The sequence below is a fragment of the Python bivittatus genome, unplaced genomic scaffold (genome assembly GCF_059951505.1).
Source record: "Python bivittatus isolate LINGU-HERP-01145 unplaced genomic scaffold, Pbiv_v1 ctg000020_np1212, whole genome shotgun sequence".
In the NCBI taxonomy this organism is placed as follows: Eukaryota; Metazoa; Chordata; class Lepidosauria; order Squamata; family Pythonidae; genus Python; species Python bivittatus.
In genome coordinates, this window is record NW_028277030.1 from 113,969,054 (window position 1) to 113,993,516 (window position 24,463).

At 38.3% G+C, this 24,463-nt stretch overlaps 1 protein-coding gene across 1 annotated transcript in view; it reads left to right on the forward strand.

Moving 5' to 3' along the window:
• The window catches only part of KCNH1 (potassium voltage-gated channel subfamily H member 1), a 246,286-nt gene that overhangs the window by 37,195 nt on the left and 184,628 nt on the right, over nucleotides 1-24,463 (forward strand). The window contains exons 5-6 of the mRNA XM_088151395.1: nucleotides 949-1,067; nucleotides 10,836-11,228. Of these exons, the coding sequence (XP_088007521.1) occupies nucleotides 949-1,067; nucleotides 10,836-11,228 (512 nt within the window). The remainder of the gene's footprint in view (nucleotides 1-948; nucleotides 1,068-10,835; nucleotides 11,229-24,463) is intronic.

Genomic DNA, 24,463 nt, shown 5'->3' on the forward strand with positions numbered 1-24,463 from the left:
ACCTCCCCCACTGTGTGTGTATGTGTGTGAGCAGATTGTGCATATGTGAAAGATTCATATTAAATTACACTTGTTTCTCTCCACTTCTTTATTATTGTAAAATCTTATAATCCCCCCTTTTAAAAAAGCATTCAAATTAGCTGGCTTGCAAAATAAAATATACAATATATGAAAACAATTTACACACAACCATGAAAACAGTACATAACAACTAACAATGCCTAAAACAAAAAATCACAAGAAAATAGAACTAATATAAGGGGGCAAAAAGAGCAGTGCAGGAATAATTTTTAAACACTAAGAGAAAGTCAAGAAGATACTATATTCATTCCAATGCCTTAAAAAATGCCAAGTGCAATTCAGTACCATGGTCAGCGTCAGCAATTATTACAAGTTATTACAGTTATTACAACACTCATGCTGTACTGTCTCAGTCAGCAACATTTCATTATAATGAATGTTGCTTACTGATTTACTTTGTGTCTGCAGATATGCAACTAGTTTGAAAACACTGTACATTTACCTATATGTTCAGATATAGGTAAGTTAGAACCATGCAAGTTGTTCCTCATGGCAAACAGGTCACAGGGTAACTGCTGAACTGAATGACCTTCACAGTAGGAGGACAAATTGAAATAAAAGTTTATAATTTTTCTGCATTCAAATAATGAATGATTCACTTTAATTATGCAAAGGGAAGCTGCATGAGAATGCCTATGACCAGATCTCCACATTCAGAATACGCATACTGCCCATCCAAAGTTGCCTACTTCTGAACTAAGGGAATGAGTAATAAGCAATTTGGCCACTGAACTCTGCCCTGGGATCTTTGTCGTTAGTACTTTTCTTAGTTTGGTGTAACTTCACTGCATTGTTTTAGGTGAAAGGCTTTTTTTGATAAAATTCTGTACAACTGGAGTGGTAGTAACTGTTGTGTAATTTCTTTAGGCTGGGGAAAGTTTGCTCGTTTGACACGTGCACTGACAAGCAGCCGGGGAGTCCTGCAGCAGCTTGCTCCCAGTGTGCAGAAAGGAGAGAACGTTCACAAGCATTCCCGTCTAGCAGAGGTAAAGTCTGGGTCATGTTTCCATTCTACTTGAATGTTATGATAACCTAAAGAGCATCTGCTCCCTTGGAATAAATAGCCCGATTGCCCTCGGAAATATTATTTGCTGTCAGGGACTCATCTGAGAGTTAACTGCAAATCAAGGGGACTTAGAGGGTCCATAATCCCATAACACTGATCCAGTTATGACCTGCCTGGCATGGCAAGATGAGTTTTACTTTTTACCTTGGAGCTGCAGAGAGGGTGGAGGCTGCTCTGGAAGACAGACTTGAATTCTGGGGCTCTCTGAGTGATACTAAGCCCTCTGTAACTAAGAAAGCAATTTTTTTCTCTCTCTAGCTGAAGACTGGGCTGATTGTCCTCTTCCTCTATACCAGTTTTGGAGCTGAAGAGGGGAGTTGGGAGTTGTCTCTTATCATAAATGGATGAACATAGATTTTAGGCTGGGTAAGACTAGGTTCCAACATTCGATGCCCACTGGTTCTTTAAAATGATGTTTTAAAATGCTGCAATAAAAGAATTGCTTAAATTTATTCCATGAATAAAAAAAATCCAGATACAAATTGGATGCTCTTATATTTCCAACATATTGGTGTATTACTTAATTACTATAGGGGTGTAACTTAAAGTAATAGATCATGTGGCCCACATGCTGTTTGCACTACAAAAGTCAAAGAAGCCTACTGTGAAATATGTGGTTTTAAATTGGTTGTGCTATACATGCTGCCCTTTCTGCCATTGAACTGACATGTTAACCTTTGGCCTGGCTGATAGAGAATACAACTGAGTCAAAATTTCATAAGTAGGTACAATTCCCTATTAGGCCAGAATATTGAATTTATGAGGTTGTAGTGATATTCCATCGCCTCTCTTTTTCCTACTGAATTATCAGTCAGGCTGCACTGATTCCCCCCAAGAAAGCTATTTTATGTTCAGTCTTCTACAACTAACTTCCTTCTACATACTTTTTTTACCAACATAGCAGCAAGTTACAAATGCATTGCACGCAGATTCAGTGTCTTGAATTCTAGATCCTGCTGCAGCTGATAGGTTCTTTGCCCAGACATCATGATCACTGGAATTACAATACTGTTGGGACTGAAGTTGTGATTCTTTTCTCTTTGTCCCTGGTTATTCCCTTAGGAGCTTTAATGTCATTTTGGATTCATTCTGCCTAAGCTTGTGAACTGAGGGTGGATTGTGTTATAGCATAAACTATATTATGAGATGTATTTTGGGCTCTTAACAGAAATATGTTCCTGCCGTTTTATGTGGGAGAACATATAGACTGTCTTCCATGATGTCATCTTGGCATTCCACCTTTGGCATCTGTTAACTTGTGCCTTCCTGCTTTGGCAAAATGTGGGTGTTATTAGCGAGCAATTTATGATTACCAACAGATTTTTGGGATGTTGTTACTGCTGAAACATTGCCTCCTCTTCCCCATGATGCTTCAACTGTGCTTTTCATGCTGCTGTTAGGAAAAACTCTGACAAAACCAAAAGTAGGTGAAGTAGCCTATTTAGCTGGAGAAATAGATTATCATGGTTGCAATGTTTCTTTGCCTGAAATTGGTGATCTACAGCATACCTTTCAATGAACATAGAATTCTCTGTGTGGGAATATGTGTGGGTTTTTCAACTGGACTTATTTGCTCAGTTCAACCTGAATGCAATAAGTCTTAGGATCTGTTGGAAATTGTTTGCATATGTCACACCTCACTTGAAGGGGCCTTTTGCTTTTTGTTTGACAACTGTGTACTAGCTTGTGGTGCATCTGACAAGGCTTCATATGAATTTAAACCAGGACAGCTGGTGAGTTAATTATAAATAATAAAGGTCAAGATTATGTTTCTGCACATATTAATTGCCAGTTAAATATTGCACTCATTATTTCAACATCACTGAGCCAAATTCTAATACAGTTCATCAGGAATCAGCAGATTTGCAAAGAAAACCCAATGGTGAAGAGGACATCAAAAGGAATATTGATTAATAAAAATAATAGCAGTAATAATAATACATATGCATCATGCAATTCCCTTTTGTATTTTGCAAGAAATTTATGCAAAATACAAAAATGAAATAAGATATAGAAAACAAAAGAAATTAAAGGTATAAGATAAGAGAAATGAACATATACATAAATTTAGTTTATAATTACTGTAAAATTATAATCTTGTTTATAATATTCAGTATGTTTCTCCATACTTTTCTATCCTTGCAAATAACCTTTGATTTTACCACATCCATATACAGATTTATTTGTTGGCTTTGCTCTCCATATTTCCCACCTTTCCTTTTTTGAGAATTCCATCCATCCACAGCTTTCAACTCCATCTATACAGCTTTCTCAGTACTTCCCTTTCCCTTGACCCCATTCACTCTTCCTTCATATATTTGTTTTGCAATTTGATCCTCATTCATACTCTCTATGCCAGTGTTTCTCAACTTTGGCAACTTGAGGATGTGTAGACTTCAACTCCCAGAATTCCCCAGCCAGCATGGCTGGCTAGGGAATTCTGGGAATTGAAGTCCACACATCTTCAAGCTGCCAAGGTTGAGAAACACTGCTCTATACTATCTAATTACTTCTTTCCATACATTTGTACTTAGTCCATATTCATTCAATACCCAATCATTCTTGACCCTTTCTCGTTTTACCATACATGCTTCTTAAGTAACCCATTCTCATTGCTTCCATAAGCCTGAATTGAGCCCCAACTTTCCTTACTCCAGGCCAAACATATCTAGCTCCTGCCACCTTTGTTCATAGGACTGATTTTCTTTATTGGTGATCATTTCCTTTGTCTTCCCCTGAACATATCTTTGTTTCTTTCCTCCTTGTTAAAAGATAGCACTCAAACTGGACACAGTACTCAGAATAAAGAAAGATTTATCCATGCTTTGTGATTTTTTTAAAGGTACAAACTGATCTGCAATTTTTTTAAAAAAAGATTGTTCCCTTGAATCAAGCTTGATTCCTGATGACTTCATGGACACATCTATCCATTTTTTTGGGTAATGGAGCTTATAGTAGTTATGTTTTCTGGTAGACTTCCATCCCAGCACTAAGTAGGAACAATTCTGCTTAGCTTCCAAGTCCAAACAATTTAGCCAAGTGCTACTACCTGCTGAGGCCCTATCAACCTAATTGGAAATGATGAAATAAGTGCTTCAGACCTCACATGGATGTGAACACAGCACCTCTCTGCTAGTCATCAAAGCAATCCATCTTTTTTCAGGCTTCTAAGCAAGTTATGGCTAGTTTAAGAGTCAGACTATGATTCAACTCCTTAAAGCAGCAGCATCTATTTTCAGGATTGTGCAGAAGCCTGAACAAAAAAGTGTGTTTTTTAATGAATAGCAGAGAAGTGCTGTGCTTGTGTGAGGTCCAAAGGATTTCTGAATTATTTTCAAATAGTGTACATCCCTAATATGCTGAACTGGGCATCATTTGGCAACACTCCTTAATGGAAACATTCAGGAAAGATGCAAGGCTGTCTTTCTCAGGTTTATAGATCTTATTAAAATTCACTCCTACATGAATTCTCTGAAAGTTCATGTATTCATATTTGTGGGAAAATGAAATACAGCCACAAGTGATTTGATCTGCTTTATAGTTCAACTGTAAAAATAATGCTGCAATAAGAATAATGCCAACTCATACAATTGGAAAGTACATTATTTATTGTATATTTATAATAGATTTATGAAATTCAGTGTAGCCTTCAATAGATGGCTGCTAACATTCACAGGAACAAGAAGGTACCCTGCTTGCAGTGCTATAATGTTTAAAGTATTTTAGACAATTTTAATTGCTATTGTTTAATGATATGATTCTTTCAGAATTAACATATAACAAAACACAAAAAGCCAGAAATACATATCCAACATACAAATTGACTTAAGTTAAAATTCAAAATGTCCTTAATTTTTAAAGTATAGTTTCTATGCAGAGACTTCTTTTTTTGAAATACTTTTGGTATTGTTCTGGATTTTAGATGCAGGAAGGGATGCTTAGAATATCTGATTCCCTGGAAGGGCTACCCTTCATCAGAGCAGTCTTGGGAGATGGTGACCAATGTCCATCCACCAGACCTTGTATGTTAGTGTGCAGTTTCCATACAAATCCCATCCCCGACAGCTAGTGCCACTAACAATAGACAGTGAGACTCAGGATGAAGAAGAAATGGTGACTCCTGCCTCAGTTGATCCGCCAGTTACAGTTGCCATGAACAAGGAGGGAGGGGGGGGTGGGATCTTCCACCAGGCTTATCAGTAGAATTGGGCAAACTGCTGAGTACACCTGGTGGATGGGAGGGGGGAGTAATTTTCTTATGACTTGTCTGGCCCAGGAGTGATTCTGTCGGGGAGGTGGTATTGAGGAATTTAGCTCTGACCTTGAGAAGGGAATTATTGTTGATCGCATAGTCAGCCAGATGTTTAGACTGGATTTGGCATTTTATCTACCTATCGAGTTCGTCCCAAGGACCTGGGATAGGCAGATGTTATTGTTTGATGGTGTTAAAGGTATCATTGCAGGATGCCTTTTGCAATTGACTGATGGTGATTTTGTCAATGTCAATGGTCTTCAAGTGGTGCTCCAGGTGTTTTGGGATTGCATCCAAGGTGCCTGTTACTATTGGTACTATCTTTGCTTTCTTTTGCCATAGTCATTCTACTTCTATATGCAGGTCTTTGTATTTTGTGATTTTCTCCAGTTCTTTCTCTTCTATTCTTCTGTCTCCAAGTACTCCAATGACCACTATGCAGACTTTTTTGTCTTTCTTATCAACAGTTGTTAAGTCTGGGGTGTTGTGTGGCAGGTGCTTGTCTGTTTGAATTCTAAAGTCCCAGAGCAATTTAGCCTCTTCATTTTCTATTACTTTGTCTGTTTTGTGGTCCCACCAGTTCTTGCTTGCAGGCAAGTGGTATTTCTTGCAGATATTCCAATGCACATTGTTGCTACTTTGTCATGCTCTGTACTATCTTCTTGCAGCAGCAGACTAGGCGGTCTACTGTTTCTTCAGCTTCTTTGCAGAGGTGGCATTTGCTGTCTGTTGCTGTCTTCTTGATTCTGGCTTTGTATGCATTTGTTCTTAAGGCTTGGTCTTGTGCAGCCAGAATTAGCCCCTCTGTCTCTTTCTTCAATTTTCCTGCTCTTAGCCATTGCTAAGTATTGTTATCTGCTTTGTCTGCTAGTTTTTTTTGTGTGTGTGTGTACTGGCCATGTGATACTTTGCCTTGCCGTGTCTCTTTTCTATTTTTCATTTGGTCTTTCTTATAGGCCAGTTTGGTCTCTCAGTATTCAGCGAGCCTTCATGGTGTACTAGCTTCAGTGCATCTTCCCTGTCCTTCGGATATTCTTCCAATGCCCTTTTTTCTTCTTCAACTATCTGGTGCACTTGCAACATTCCATGCCCACCAATGCTCCTTGGTAAGTATTTCCTCCACTGAATTTTGACTTTAAGATCTTCTTCACTCTCATGATGTATTCACTCCTAACCTTCTTCTTGACTTCAGTGTGCTTGATGTTGTCAGCTTGAAGGATGCCCAGGTATTTGTAGTGATCTTCTTCATCCAGACTGTTGATGTTATTTCCATAGGGCATCTTGATGCCTTCAGTTTTCACTATTTTTTCCCTGTTGATGGTAAGGGTGGGACATTTGTCCAGTACAAACACCACTGCAATATCTTGGCTGCATATTCAGACAGTGTTGAGCAGTGATTCTGTTTCAGATGGTGTTTTTCCATACAGCTTCAGTTTATCCTTGTAAAGGAGGTGGGGTAGCCTGGCAGATGTTTTTGATGTTTGATAACCATGGCCTGACTTGTTCAGTATTGTGGACAGAGGAATCAGTGCAATGACAAACAGTAATGGTGATAGTGAGTCTCCTTGAAAGATTCCTCTCTTGATGTTAACCTTTCCCACTCTATCACCATTGACCAGCAACTATGTCTTCCATTGTGCCATTGATCTTTGCACAAGACTTCTGAGGTTTCTACTGATTCCTGTTATTTCTAGGCACTTGATTATCCAGTCATATGGCAGGGAGTTGAATGCCTCCTTGTATTCAATCCAAGCTACATTCAAGTTGGTCTTCCTTCTCTTACAGTTTTCCAAAATCATCTGGTCAATTAGGAGTTGATCTTTTGTCCCTCTGCTGTTTCGGCAGTTTCCTTTCTGCTGAGATGGAAAGAGCTTGTTTTCAACTATATGCTGTTGGACTGCATCAGCTACCACACCAGTTAGCAATTTGAAAGTTGTTGGTAAGCATGTAATTGGCCTGTAGTTGCCTGGTGCTGCCCCTTTGGTTGGATCTTTCATTATCAGATGTTAACCAATCTTCAATTTCACCTCCTTGCAGTATGTTGTTAAACTGCTCGACAGTGAGTGGGTGCAAACCAGTCAGATGCTTCAACCAAAAACCATGCAGTTCATCTTCATCTGGTGCTGACCAATTCTTGATTTTCCTTGCCCTTTTCTCCACCATTTCTGTTGTTATTACAAGTTCTTTCCTTTCAGCTTCTTTTTAATTCTTATCCATCTCCTTTATCCAAGCTGCATTCTTGTTATATTTTTGGGGGGTTGTCCCATAGCTGCACCCAGAACTGCAATGGTGTTCATTGCAATCTCTCCATTGATGGAGTGGTAGAAATGTTTCTGATTCGACTGAAATTGGAGATTCTGCCTATAGTGTGCAATTTGAGCTTCATATCTGCTGATCTTCTTGGCTATGGCTGTTACTTGCTGCTTTATTATTTTCAGTAGTCCTTTGATCTTCCTTGTTTCTAGGTGATATTTCTTGATCAGCTCTTCTTTGGTCTTCTTGTTCTTCAGCTTCTTTTCTTATTCTAGCTTGCTGATCTTATTTTCCAACCTGATCTTCTATTTTGGTGGTGCCCTGCTTGGCTTTTTTTTTTCTTGTTTGTTGATTTTGCATCCAAGGTATTCAGTTATAACTGCAGCCATGCTGTACATCAGTTAGTTTGTTTCTTGCAGGGAGCTGGTGCTTCTGTCTGTCTGTCTGTCTGTCTGTCTGTCTGTCTGTCTGTCTGTCTGTCTATCTATCTATCTATCTATCTATCTATCTATCTATCTATCTATCTATCTATCAATCAAACCAATTTATATGGCTGCCCATTTCACCGCAGGCAAGTCTGGGTGGTATACAACAAAGCTAAAAACAGTCAATAAACACATTACAAATATAAAAAGCAAAATAAAACAGAGAATAAAATGATGTTAAAAATAAGGGAGCCACCTCACTAATTCCTCCATCCCCTGGAGTCCCCAGGCCTGCTGGCATAACAAAGTCTTAAGGGACTTCCGGACGGTCAACAATGACAAGGCCAGTCTCACCTCAGGGGGCAGAAGATTCCACAGTGCAGGCACCATAGCAAAAAAGGCCCACTGCCTGGGGCCTGCCAAATGTATCTCCCTAGGCAACGGAACCCGTCACATGCCCTCTCTGCTGGATCTGGTAGGATGGGCAGATGAAATTGGGGAGAGGCAGTCTCTCAGATAGCTCAACCCCATGCCACGAAGGGCTTTAAAGGTCAACACCAGCACCTTGAATTGGACCTGGAAACAAACTGGTAACCAATGCAGCTCACGAAGCAGAGGTGTAACGTGTGTTGAACTATAACTGCTTGCACTGCTGCATTTTGCACCAGCTGAAGTTTCCAGATACTCTTCAAGAGCAGCCCCATGTAGAACGCATTGCAGTAGTCTAACCAGGATGTGACCAGGGCATGAGTGACTGTGAGTAGGTCCCTCTGATCTAGGAATGGGCACAACTGGCACACAATACAAAGTTGTGCAAAGGCCCTCCTAGCCATGACTCTTCAAGCAGGATTTGTGAGTCCAGGAGGACCCCCAGATTGTGCACAGGGTCTGTTTGGGGTAGTGTGAACCCATCCAGTACCAAAGATGGTAAAATCCTAGAACCAGAGGGGCTCAAAACCCAGAGCCACTCAGTCTTGCCAGGGTTCAATTGAAGCTTGTTGTTCCCCATCCAGGTCCTCACAGCCTCCAGACACTGAGATAGGACACCCACAGCATTGCTTAAATCACCGGGGCGAAGATATACAATTGAGTATCATCAACATACTGATGATACCTCATCCCATGGTGACAGATGACCTCACCCAGCAGTCTCATATAGATGTTAAATAGGAAGGTGAGAGCACTGACCCCTACGGCACCCCACATAGCAGGGGGTGGGGGCGGGATCTCTCCTCCCCAATCACCACTTACTGGAACTGACCCTGTAATATTTGATATTACAGTATTGTCATGTTTTAATACTTGTGCTGGCTGTTTCTTTGTAATAAGCTTCAATGCAGGCAACCTTATTCTGTTTTTTTTTTTTTTTTTTTTTTTGCTGTTGTAGATGCTCAGTTATTCTTTGTTTCAGTTCCTCTTGTTTTTTAGTTAGAGGGCCTTGTTTTTTCTGAGGAGAAGGCAGAGGAGAGGGTGCCTGGTTTGGGAATGAAAATGATTCAGTAGCTATGCTGGCTTCCTCTACTGCTGACTCCCCCTGGTTTGCCTGTACAGTCTGAGCTACTTCTGGCAAGGCTTTGCTTTCTTTGCCCTGGGTAGACCTTTGTAGTTGTTCCAATTCTAGTTCTGTGAATACTTTATTTTGTATTATAAATCGATATTGATCTGCTAGCCTCTGTTCTGTTATTTCTGATTCTGGATGTTCTTTCCAGAACTGGTGCATTCTTTTCAGATATCCTCTTCTTGTTGGACTTGATTTGTAATAGCAGATCGTTATTTCTTTGTGTATTTGTGAAGGGTAAGCAACTTTTCTTCCAGTAGTCCTGCAGCTGCTGGCCTTGGTTGCTCAGCCAACAGTCCTGAGTCCTGTAGCCCACTTGTTACCAGATGTCCGGGAACTAGAACACCTAGTGAGGTCCTTGTTGACTGAGATGATGACCGATCCAGTATAGGTTTCTGTAAATTACATCTCACCATATTGTTTATGGAAGAGGCACTCTTCGTTTGGCTCCTCTAGTCCTCTGTCCAGTATGGTTGAACCTCTGACATAGCTCTCATCCTCCTTGGAGCACTCAAGCCCCACAACCACGTCAAGGTAGTGCCTCACTGGGAGATTATTATTATTATTTGTAGGCAACTTTTTGACAAGTTTCCCAGTTAAGATTGTAGCCTTAAGCACTTACATTGTCACAATTTTGTTCATGCTCTTGAACACTAAATATCATTTCAGTTTGTATGATTTTCTTCTCTTCAGAGCTGAAAAAAACCTGTACATTTAAAGAGATATAATGGCAGACTTGCTTAGGTTTTAATAAACTGTTTAACATGAATTATATTTTTTTCAAAACATTAACTCCAAATAAGTTAGTTTCTACTTCCATCTGAATTCTACTGAAATCAAAGTTAGATATGAGTTTTGACATAAGTTTCTGCATTCCTCTCTTTGATCTCTTCCCTCCTGTAAGCTGTCTGGAGTTGCTTGACTAAATGGCATAGAAATGTTGGTAGGTAAGTAGGTAAGTAAATAAAATAGAAATAGTTTCCCATATGTCCCAGTCCTCCTAAGGATATTTGAACAGCACATTTCACTGGCAGAAAAATAGACATATCAGGCAATCTACAGAGAAAGTAACTTTTTAGGAAAGATGGTCCACGTAAGTTGACAATTCAGGAATATGAAAAGGTTTTAGTTTTTAGGTTTTAATTGGAAAATGATTTTCGTCTTTATTCATTTATTCCCCCCCCCCTCCCATTTCTACAGGTCTTGCAGTTGGGCTCTGAAATCCTCCCGCAATACAAGCAAGAAGCACCAAAGACCCCACCACATATCATTTTACATTATTGTGTTTTCAAGACTACTTGGGACTGGGTGATTCTGATTTTAACCTTCTACACTGCAATTTTAGTCCCTTACAACGTCTCATTTAAAACCAAACAGAACAATGTGGCCTGGCTGGTAGTGGATAGCATCGTAGATGTCATTTTTCTGGTAGACATTGTGCTTAATTTCCATACCACATTTGTTGGGCCTGCTGGAGAGGTGATCTCTGATCCAAAGCTGATCCGTATGAATTACTTGAAGACATGGTTTGTCATTGACCTTCTCTCCTGTTTGCCATATGATGTGATCAATGCATTTGAGAATGTTGATGAGGTGAGTCTGTGAATGTTGCTTCCATATTTTTTAACCATCAATGAAAACAGAATGAAAAGAGGCCAGTTTTCTGGATTTATATCAGCTGTCCTCTATTTACATATATGCTTATATTAATGCTATTTTGCCATCCTCTACTACAACCATTAATTTACAGGAACTTCAGCTGAATGTCAAGAAGTTTAATTCACAATGGTACTTTGAAAAAGCACTATTATAGGGAACTGGTAGGTGAGATGAACTAGCAATATAGTTGATGTTTCATGTGAAATTTACTTACTAATGTTTAGACACAATTTTTTGTTAGGTATTTTGAAATAAAGAATTCAAAGTTGTAAGAAGTATAGGCAGCTTGAAACTCATACATAGCTGAAAGAACATGGGAATGTTTGTGGAGCAAGAGAGCATAATCTATTTTGCTAGAATGTGATAACTGATGAGAACAACACTGAAGGAAATACACCTTCTTAGTTTAGTTTATAAATAAATAAATAAATACATTTTATTACAAGTTTTAAAAATAGGATAAAATCTAATACAAACTAATATAGGGTAAGGAAGAAAAAAGAAAGAAATCAAAGAGAGATCTAAAAGTGCAAGAAAGAAAAAAAATAAAACAAAAATAGAAAACAAAGAAAAAAAGATAGAAAGAAGTGGCTTCCAATCTTTACAGCAGTTATAAGTACAATGATAAATTTACCTCTTTCTCTAAAGTTATATCATGACTCTCTTCTTCTTTCTATAATCTATGCTATCTAATCATTAAAACCATAAACCATAAATTCATTTTTTCCTGCTTTACGCAAAAAGTCTGTAAGGGGTTTCCAGTCAAAAATAAATGTAGATATTGTCTTTTCTCTAATCAAAAAAGTCAATTTGGCCATTTCAGCAAGTTCTATCATCTTCACCAACCATTCCTCCATTGTAGGTACTGCCAAATCTTTCCATCTTCATGCGTACAATAATCTTGCTGCCATTATCATATACAAAAACAAAGTTCCATGACTTTTTTCCAATTGTTTCTCCATCAGTCCCAAGAGGAAGACTAGTCTCAACTGTATATTAATCTTTAAAATCTTCTGAATAAGTGTATGTATTTGAATCCAAAATGTTCTAGATTTTTTACATGTCCACCAAGCATGATTAAATGACCCTTCTTGTTGTTCACATTTCCAACATAAATTTGAAGTGCCTTTATACATTCTAGACTATTTCTCTGGTGTCATATACCAATGGTACATCATTTTATAAAAGTTCTCTTTAAGATTATAACATAGTGTAAATTTCAGTCCTTTCAACCACATATTTTCCCATTGTCTGATCTGTGTATTACAACCAAAATTTTTAGCACATTTTATCATACATTCTTTGACTTCTTCTTCTTCTGTTTCAAATTTCAATAAACGTTTATACATTTTAGCAATTGCTCATTCATTCAATAATTTGTGCACAATTCTGTTTCAAAATCAGTCTTACAATGTTCAGTACCATAAAACAAGACACCTTAGTTTTGTGCTGAAGATCTGTGATTCATTTTCCCTGCGAGGGCATTTTGTAAAATAATCAAATTTTTTACTTGTAAATATAGCAGTGACAAATAATTGCTATATTTACAAGTAAAATATAGCAGTGACAAATAATTGTCACTGCTATATTTACAAGTAAAAAAGAACATTCAAATTCAAGAAGTAGCAGAAATATTTTTAAACATTTATATTATCACAAATCATTATTAAATCTTAAGCCATTTTCCCCATCTTCCCTTTAAAAAAAAAGCCCTCTTTCTCCCAAAGGACTCTAATTCCTGTTATGATTCTTCTTAGCTGTTAATAAACATACACAACTGACATACTGGCAATCATATTTCAATTGTTATTAATTTGTTCAATAAGAACCATGTATTCAATGAGTAAGTGCCAGAATCCAAATTATTTTTATATCTTTACATTTCCACCAAATGCATGGAATCCAGTTGTATGCCTCTTTTCACTGAAACAGTTTCAACTAACAGAAAAGGAGAGGGAGGTTCCCCTTGTTTCTTCCTGTGAAAAACTGTCCTGCCTAATGCTTTTCATGTTGGAGATAATTACAGCAAGAAAAATGTAATTGCATATGCAGATATGGTTCACTCGGATTCTACGAATAGGCTAAAAACACTGTGAGAATTACTTAGCGGAGACTGGAATATAACATGGCTGATGTATTTACAAATAGTCAGAAGGATAAAATCAGATTTTAAGAAGGAAGGAGGAACGTTAAGAAAAAAAACCCCCAGAATTTGAAATGCTAATACATTTACTGGCACCACCTATTAGGGCATAATACTGTACAAACATTTACTTAGATATGACACAGAGAGAGAAGAAACAAAAAATGGTACGATAAAATGGATGCAAAACTTTAAAGAAGCAGTTATAATACAACAATGGGAAGAATTATGGACTAAATCTGTAAGATTCACACCAAGTTATAACCTAAAGGAGAATTGGTACAAAATGTTTTACAGATGGTATGCAATTCCATCAATAACATCTAAGAAAGAGAAATCATTCAATAATAAATGCTGGAAATGTCATGAAACAGAAGGAATGTTTTATGGCATGTAGTGGACATGTAAAAAACCCCAAAAGTGTTGGAAAGACATACATAGTAAAATGCAGAAAATTTTGGAATTTACATTCTAGATGAAACCACAACTTTTCCTACTAAGTATAATCTCAGAAAAAAATCAGTAAGAAACATAATAATTTAATGAGATATATGCTTACAGCAGCAAGAATAAATTGCTGAACACTGGGAGACACAATTCCGACAATATCTGATTAGGAACTTAAACTTGGAGAATGTGCAGCAATGGCAAAATTAACAGTGTATATATACAATGAAAGTTTAACTAAATTTAAGCAAGAGTAGTACAACAAATCATGCAGCATGGCAAATATAATCACTTAATGTTGTTAGGGGCCCTAAATGTCTACAAATATTGCAAATTAGCAGATATATAAAGGAGGGGAAGTCAGAAACCTAATAGTTTTTTTTTCTTTTTTCTCTTTTTCTACTTTTTGGTATTTTAATTCTTGTTAAATTTGCTCCATTCATCTGTTTTTTCCTTTCAATTTTATATATATATAAATATATATACGATGATATGATGGAGATTTTAATATTAAGTAGTTAATAAAGACCGAAAACTTTATTATATAACAAATACTTTGATGCGAGTTGCAGCAGGTTTTTTTTCTTTTCAATGTTATCTCAACTTTGAATGAAAAAGCCAAATAATTCTAATGTTTGTCATACTGATATCCTAAATTGTAATTAATATTGATAGAACATATTTTCTTCTCTATTTTCAATACTTTAAGTTATCTAAATAATAGTGTCAATTATGTTTAATTATATTATATAAACTTCACTGCATTGAAATAATACAATGTATCAAGATTTATAACAACATAATAAAAAGGACACACACACACACACACACACACACATATATATATTTATATTTGTTGTTGTTTAGTCGTTAAGTCGTGTCCGACTCTTCGTGACCCCATGAACCATATTGCGCCAGGCCTTCCTGTCCTTCACTGCCTCCCTGAGTTTGCTCAGTTTCATGCTCATTGCTTCAGTGATGCTATCTAACCATCTCATCCTCTGCCATCCTCTTCTCCTTTTGCCTTCAATCTTTCCCAGCATCAGGGTCTTCTCCAAAGAGATCTCTCTTCGTATTAGGTGGCCAAAATATCTGAGCTTGAGCTTCATTATCGATCCTTCCAATGAGCAATCAGGGTTGATTTCCTTTAAGATTGACTGGTTTGACCTCCTAGCAGTCCAGGGGACTCTCAAGAGTCTTCTCCAGCACCACAGTTCAAAGGCATCAATTCTTCGGCGCTCGGCCTTTTTTATGGTCCAGCTCTCACAGCCATACATTACTACTGGAAAAACCATAGCTTTGACTATGCGGATCTTTGTCGGCAAGGTGACGTCTCTGCTTTTTAATATGCTATCTAGGCTTGCCATAGCTTTCCTCCCAAGGAGCAAGCGTCTTTTAATTTCATGGCTGCAGTCTCTGTCTGCGGTGATCTTGGAGCCCAAATAAATGAAGTCTGTTACTGCTTCCATTTCTACCCCTTCTATTGGCCAGGAATTGATGGGTCCAGATGCCATGATCTTAGTTTTTTTAATGTTGAGTTTCAAGCCAACTTTTGCACTCTCCTCTTTCACCCTCATCAAGAGGCTCTTTAGTTCTTCTTCACTTTCTGCCATTAGGGTGGTATCGTCCGCATATCTGAGGTTGTTGATGATTCTCCCTGCAATCTTAATTCCGGCTTGTGATTCTTCCAGCCTGGCATTTCTCATGATGTACTCTGCATATAGGTTAAATAAGCAGGGTGACAGTATACAGCCTTGTCGTACACCTTTCCCTATTTTGAACCAATCGGTTGTTCCATGACCGGTTCTAACCGTTGCTTCTTGGCCCGCATACAGATTTCTCAGGAGACAGGTAAGGTGGTCTGGTACCCCCATCTCTTTAAGAATTTGCCACAGTTTGTTGTGATCCACACAATCAAAGGCTTTTGCATAGTCAATGAAGCAGAAGTAGATATTTTTCTGGAACTCTCGTGCTTTCTCCATGATCCAGCGAATGTTGGCGATTTGATCTCTAGTTCCTCTGCCTCTTCGAAACCCAGCTTGTACATCCGGTAGTTCTCGGTTCATGTATTGCTGAAGCCTAGCTTGTAGGATTTTGAGCATAACCTTGCTAGCATGTGAAATGAGTGCAATTGTGTGATAGTTTGAGCATTCTTTGGCGTTGCCCTTCTTTGGAATTGGAACGTAAACTGACCTTTTCCAATCCCGTGGCCACTGTTGCGTTTTCCAAACTTGCTGGCATATTGAGTGCAGCACTTTAACACCATCATCTTTTAGTATTTTAAATAACTCAGCTGGAATACTGTCATCTCCACTAGCTTTGTTGTTAGCAATGCTTCCTAAGGCCCACTTGACTTCACTCTCTAGGATGTCTGGCTCAAGGTCCGTGACCACACCAGCATGGACATCAGGGACATTAAGATCTTTCTTGTATAGTTCTTCTGTGTATTCTTGCCACCTCTTCTTAATCTCTTCTGCTTCTGTTAGGTCCCTGCCTTTTTTGTCCTTTATCATGCCCATCTTTGCACTAAACGTTCCTTTCATATCTCCAATTTTCTTGTAGAGATCTCTAATCTTCCCCATTCTATTGTTTTCCTCAATTTCTTTGCATTGTTCATTTAAGAAGGCCTTCTTATCTCTCCTTGCTATTCTCTGGAAATCTGCATTCAGTTGCTTATATCTTTCCCTTTCACCCTTGCTTTTCACATTCCTTCTTTCCACAGCTATTTGTAAAGCCTCATCAGACAGCCATTTTGCTTTCTTGCATTTCTTTTTCTTTGGGATGGTTTTAGTTGCTGCCTCCTGTACAATGTTACGGACCTCTGTCCATAGTTCTTCAGGCACTCTGTCTACCAAATCTAATCCTCTAAATCTATTCATCACCTTCACTGTGTACTCACAAGGAATATGATCTAAGTCATACCTGAGTGGTCTAGTGGTTTTCCCTACATTCTTCAGTTTAAGCCTAAACTTTGCAGTAAGAAGCTCATGATCTGAGCCACAGTCAGCTCCTGGTCTTGTTTTTGCTGTCTGTATAGAGCTTCTCCATCTTTGGCTGCAAAGTATATAATCAATCTGGTTTCGGTATTGACCATCTGGTGATGTCCATGTGTAGAGTCGTCTCTTGTGTTGTTGGAAAAGAGTGTTTGCTATGACTAGCTTGTTCTCTTGACAGAACTCTATTAGCCTTTGCCTTGCTTCATTTTGTACTCCAAGGCCAAACTTGCCTGTTATTCCGATTACTCCTTGACTTCCTACTTTAACATTCCAATCCCCTATGATGAAAAGGACATCTTTTTTTGGTGCTAGTTCTAGAAGGTGTTGTAGGTCTTCATAGAAGCGGTCAACTTCAGCTTCTTCAGTATCAGTGGTTGGGGCATAGACTTGGATGACTGTGATATTGAATGGTTTGCCTTGGATACGCACTGAGATCATTCTGTCGTTTTTGAGGTTGTACCCCATTACTGCCTTTCCCACTCTCTTATTGACTATGAGTGCAACTCCATTTCTTCTAAGGGTTTCTTGCCCACAGTAGTAGATATAATGGTCACCCGAATTAAATTCACCCATTCCCGTCCATTTCAGTTCGCTGATTCCCAAGATGTCGATGTTCAATCTTGTCATCTCATGTTTGACCACATCCAGCTTGCCTTGGTTCATAGATCTTACATTCCAGGTACCTATACAATATTGTTCTTTACAGCATCGGACCTTCTTTTCGCTTCCAGATACATCCACAGCTGAACGTCCTTTCGGCTTTGGCCCAGCCGCTTCACTCTTTCTGGAGCTACATGGAATTGCCCTCCGCTCTTCCCCAGTAGCATATTGGACACCTTCCGATCTGAGGGGCTCATCTTCTGGCATCATATCTTTTAGCCTTTTAACATTGTCCATGGGGTTTTCTTGGCAAGGATACTGGAGTGGGTTGCCATTTCCTTCTCCAGTGGACCACATTTTGTCAGAACTCTCTGTCATGACCTGTCCGTCTTGGGTGGCCCTGCACGGTATAGCTCATGGCTTCACTGAGTTACGCAAGCCCCTTCGCCACGACAAGGCAGTGATCCATGAAGGGGTGTATGTATATATACATACTTTATATATATAAAGATATATAAAAATCTGTCCTTGGATGGTCCTCCAGTTCTCCAGGGATATTGCTGAAGCTGCAGGAGACCTGGAGTGAGTGAAAGTCAGGTAGAACATTTTCAGTTTCACCCAGCATGCCTAAAATAAATTTCTTGATTATATCTCCAACACATGCCAAGCAATCTATACATTTTTACAATTGGTGTAATGATAAATACTGTAACTACAAATATTTATATCAAGTTTTCTAACTGAAAAATTATTAACTTTCTGCACAAATCCTCCCACCACATCTGATAAAGTAATATTAGTCTTTTCCATCACACTGTAATATTTGTCTCTTGTTCTTACAATTCTGACAATATATTATATAAACCTTTTGAACTTAGTTTGAATAATTTATCAATATGTTTAAAGGCACTTATCTTTTGGTTCTAAGAATCTTGTTTAAATAGTTATTTAAGCTAAAATTTAAGTACTTCAGTGCAGTGCTGTGTTAGGTTCATAAATTCTGTAATTTTATTACCTTTCAATATTCTTTCTATTTCATCATTCTGCTTCTAAAAATTCCTGTCACAGTATTTTGTGTTCATAGGGATAAAGTAAGTTGCTCTAAAATTGTAACTACAAAACCACAACAAATGTCACATTAAAAATTCATGACATGTGAAAAGAATGATAAAATAAATCTTGGTTTAGTATCAAATCAGTAGCTTTCAAAAGCCTGCTAGAATAGGAAATATGGATATAAGCTCTGGAAACATCACCAGTTCAGCTTGGGTGGCTTCATAGAGCACAAAGGCTATATTGGTACTGCCTTCCTCTGTTATTTAGAAGTTGTCTGTGTGAAGGGAAAAAATCCAGGACACCTTTAATAGATCTCAATGAAGACAACTAATAGGTGAAGCTGTTTTTTAAAATGTACCATCTTTTCCAATCTACATTTATATCACTCAAGTATTTCCCAAGCCTATACAGTGGGAATTTTAAAATGATTTGTATTCCTGGTTCCTTGCGTCAAATACATAGACACAGTGCTAGAAAGATCATGTCCACATGCCTATGATGATGCTGCAGATCCTAAAACTAGTTGCAGGACTAAAACTATGTTATTGGAACTCCCTAGAGGTGTCACAAAATTTCATCTCAGCCAACAACTGAATCTGGATTCCAGATTTCAAGTAAATGTGATTCATATTCCAAATGTGTCAAGTCAACTCATTGTATTTTCATTCTCTCTTTCTTGCACTTTTGTGTTTCACAAGGAAAAGAACTAACATAGACCCTGATGGTCCCCTGGGGAGCATTAAACCTTGATAAACAGAGCTCATTGCATCTCTCCTACTGATATGTCAGAAGTTTTAGAACACGCTGAATGAGAATGTAACATGGTAGATCAATGCTAGATGTCCTCAGGCCAAGCCAGGAACATTCTGTGTGTTCTTAAGTCCTCTAGTAGAGGTGAAAGTAAAATGTCTAACCCTTCCTACTGGATGTATCCTTATCCTTAAACAAAAAGCTTAACCCGGAGTGGCGGGGTGGGGGCGGGAGGGGAATTATAATTGCCGTAGTCACATAACGTACTGTACATCTGAAGGGCTGAAGAGCCATGGCTGTTCAGGGAAGTGTTTGGGGATGTGGAAGATTAGCATTTCTTGGTGATGCAATGATGCTCCTGTATTTTTAAAAGTGTTTCTTTTCTGGCTGATCGTGCTTTTCATTCAGTGTTAATTGCAGATGTAGTTGCTCAGAGACCATGGGAATTGGCTGGCATAGAAGCCGCAATAAATGAATAAATATGTTGAAACAAATAAATCATTATATGGTTTAATGGGATAGTCTAGTTCATAGGATATGCTAAACTGTGGTTAGATTTTTCATGACATGCTGAACCACAAACTAGGCTAACTGGTTGTTTGAATTCACGCTCTATATGGCTAGTGTGGACTATAAAAATGACTCTAGGTGCCATAATCCACTCCAGAGCTTTGAAGGAAAGATGTAGAAAATAGCAGATTGGAGAAAACACAGATTTCAGTCTTTTAAAGGATATGAGAGAAGTCCTGGGGAGAATTTTCTATGGAAAGTGGTTGGAAGGGCAGCTGTCCAAATTCTGCATTCATGTTTATGCATTCGTGTGTGATGAAAACTGAATTTATTTTTTTGAATTAATTTTTGAGCAGATTCTGCTTTTCTCAGTTTCTTCTGCCCAGACGCTTCCTGTTCCAGGATCTGTAGCACTGCTAGAACCAATGCCAATAGACTTTGGGGCATAATAATAATAAGATAATTGAATTAAAATATGGTTTATTGGCAAGTCAAGGGAGGAGGGGAGAAAAATGTCTTTGAAAAATAAATCTGGAGGCTGCTTTTCTTAGCCACATTGTGTAATACTTTTATTTTACAAAAGGGGAGTTAGAACATAATATGACTAGAGGGGGAACTGACACAGGTTTCAATCATGCTAATCAAATGAGCTAAGGACCATAAAATCACACTCTGTTCCTTTTTGGCTTTTTTTCTCTTGCACTGCAAGGGAACAGCAGGTGTAAGCTGAGTAATTTAGTTTGGAGCTAATCATTCCCTGCTCAGGATGGATGTTAGTACAATCTTGGACAATTGCCTTGTTTTTTAGAAACGCTTCAGCATTTATAATGTACTGCAAGAACCCTGGAGTGTAAGTCATTCGATGGTGGCGGGGGGGGGGGAATCTCACAATTTATAGGCTCTCTTATGTAATCTGCAAACTTGGCCTCAGCATTCAGCACAGTGAGTCCAGAACTGGGTAGGGGGTGATGTCCAGTGAGGCTGATCCCTGCTGATAGGATTTTTTTTCCCTTCTTTCTTGGTAGCACACAGCTCAGTCAGAAAAGTGAGCACTAGGCCTGATTACAATGATTCACCACCTTTGAGACATCTTTGGGCCCTGCTGAGCACTGTAAAAAAGTTGTGTTAATAAAACAAACCTCTTTAAAGAGGGGAAACGAAAATAAATGTTCATACATGCTTCTACCTGAAGCTGACTGGGAAACTAATTGAAGGGGGCACCAGGGTGCTGTATGGATGTCTTAGAGACAATTCTTTCAAAAGTGTCCCTAGTAACCTGCTAAGTGTCTTCAGCTTACTTCTGTCAACATCTTTGGGTCTCTAACCTGAAAAGTTGAAATTCTTTGTGCAAGCACTCAGCAGGCACCATGGCATCTGGCCTGGCTGGTTCACACATTGGCCATTCATGCCTGATGATGATAGATAGCATCATGTGATTTCAGCCTCCTTTTATGTAGCTCATCTTTTTTCCAATCCTGCACTAATTATTAATTTATCTCTTACTTCATTCAGATATGCCTTTGCTGCCTTTCCATCCCCTTCTCTATCCAGTGCAGTGCCTTCCTCCTGATTGTTGAAGTTCTTGGTTATGGCACATGGGATATATCCTAAATATAGCTACATCTGGATCCAGCCAAGATCTAATTTTAAAGCTGTATTTTTACTTTATTTGCCCTGGCATGAGCCACATTACTTGATGGCTTGCTGAAGTTTGCTAAATTGAACACCATCTTTCATTCTTATTAGACTTGATGACAGATAATGTTTTCTTGCCCAAATAAATCAGAGAAATAACTAATAATGGGTTAGGAAGGTTTATTCATTCATTTATGAGCTATCTCAATTATGGAAGCAACTCTGGGTGAAATACCATACTTTAAAAATATTAAAACAAAGCAAAAGGCAACATATAATCTAATAACAAAAACTATATCCCACGTTGGGGAAGAAAAACACCATAAATACCAATGGATTAAAATAATGTTTCTCAACCTTGGCAGCTTTATGATGTGTGGACTTCAACTCCCAGAATTCTGGGACTTGAAGTCCATACATCATAAAGTTGCCAAGACTGAGAAACACTAGATTAAAATATACAGAAACAGGATCAATGAGGGGTCACAAAACACTCTGCTCCAGGCCCTGCTGACAAAGCCACAAATTTAAGGCTTTCCTAAACAACAGCAAGGTTGAGCCATGTGCATGTTTAGCTTCCAAACCCAGCAAACAAGTAATCCTAAGCAATGGGAATAAAGGTTGCATATTCCTTTAAGTGAGAGGAATTGAGATGTGAACAGATTGTTGAATAAATAGTGGAAAAATTGATATGTGTTCAAAACAACTTCAGCTACATGGCTTTGACCAAATTATTAATTCAATATCTCCCATTTTGGTCTATCTGTAAAATTATTTCTTTCTTACAGTGGGCTGTTTTTCTTAGCCAAAATAGTTTTCTCATAGAAGTGGAGAAACATCTCAAAAATATTGTGAAAATATGCATGTTTTGGGACATAATGCATTATACTATATTTTCATGTCCAGAAGCACCTTTCATTAATACTACTGCAATATTACTTTGTACACCTTAGCATCCAAATCTTGTGAATAAATATATGCTTTTTGGAGGTGCTGGAGTTCCCACCAGTTCTGGAGTCTTGAACATCAGGAGAATTATATCCATAAATCCACTCCCCCCCCCCCCAATTTCTCTGTTGTGGTGGACAGAATGGAAAGAACTAACCAATTTGTACTGAGTCTTCCTTGAAAGGTTATTGTATTAGCTTGTAGTGCCATCACTGAAAAGATCCTGCTTCTTCTAAGTATCCCAATTTTGCCTCTGATGGTAATGCCTTTCAGTATTCTTGGCAAATTAAATGTAGCACAACTTGATCTTCATGTAAAGCTGTTTCCCACTGCAGCAGAAGGGAACAATGGATATGATTCCATGCTCACTTCAGCAAATGATTTAAAGCATGCCAAGGATTATAGCCAATTTTTTTTTTAATGTGGCTTAGTATATTGTGTGAACTAAGAAAATTGGTTAGGTCCAATTGTTGAGGAAACACTACTGGTGATTGCATTTGCTATTTCTGCATCAACTGATCAGGTTCCTTTGCTTTCAAAGAAGTATGCTTGCTGTGATTTACCACATGGTAGGGTGAAGGTAAGCAGCCTACATAATTTTCACAGACTGTTTAAAGCTGAATGAATTAAGGATTAAATTTATACCCTGGGGATAATATATGGTAATATCATTTGTCAAAGAAGGGCAATTGATCTTGTTGAGTTGTGCATTACTTTGAAAAATGACTGTCAAAGCAGCACTTTAGACGACTAAGAGACAGATCTGTGCCTTAATAATTTGGCTTTCTGGCTGTGACATCGAGTCAACCTGCATCTGAGGACCTAGTATGTAGCACACAGGCCACTGTGCCTGTGGGACTGATGCAGAAAGGGACAGTGTTTGCCTCTTGTCTCTGACAGGAGAGGATTGGGAGAAAGATAAAATACCTGAAATCTGGGAGGGAAGGCTTATAATTCTAGTATTACAGCTCAGGCCAATGAAAACAAATCCTCAGAAACACTACATAATGAAAAATTTAAAACAATTATATTAAAAGTCATTTTTAATTTTGCTTATAAATATGTCAAGAATCTGGCAACTGACAAAATGTCAATAAATAATCAACCCAATTGCTTCCAAGATTTGCAGCAAATGGTCAAGAAAGCAATGGCAAAGAGCTAATTGGAGATCGGTTGGGCTACCAAATGACCAAGAGAAGTTTGACATGAACATTTGGGTTCTGCACATGTTTATTCACATAACGGACCTGTGGTGGAGTCTTGGGATGTTGCCCCTCAAGGGTTTTGCTGGCAGAGTAAATGTGAGAGATGAGGGAGAACAATGAAAGCAGAAGGATGAAACAGCTTCTGTTAAATGTTGGTAACAGCCAACAGATAACAACAAGGCCCAAGCACAGATCCCAGTGGAGAGCATTAGGATGAGAAGCATGTATTTCTACATTCTGTTTGTAGAAAAAGTGGTTTGAGAATGTGAACATCGTAATGTGTCATGGGCTTGACACTTTTAATTTGGCTGAAGAAATATATAGTCCTTGCCTTTTATACTTTCTTAAAAATGCTCATATTCTGTCACATGCAGAAAATATTAAGTGAGGGTCTTTGTTTTGAATTTTATACAAATAAGATTCAGGCTTTAAAAAAAAAGGCTGCCTCACACATTCATTGCCTTTGGAGCGATTTATTTATTCAGTTGTATTTGTATGTTCACCCATCTTGCAAAGGAGACTCTGGGCAGAGAACACAGTTTGAAGTGTCAATGTAATGATAAAAAATAAGAGATATAAACAGAACAAAAGCAACAAAAGAAAAAAAAGTGGCAACTGAAGAGACACTCATCAACAATTTATGCTTACCAGTTGACATTGCCCCAACAATAGAAGATTAACTGGTATCTCGTGTGTGTGTGTGTGTGTGTGTGTGATGCAAAAAAATCCAAATCTAGCTGCACGTAAACATGGATTTCTGCAGCAAGCACAGCATTTATATTGCTATGGTTGGCACAAGAGCAGAGCACAAGCACCTTAGGCAGGTTACTAAAAATGAGGTAGCAAGAAGAATCAACCAGCTGAGTGAAATTTAGGCTT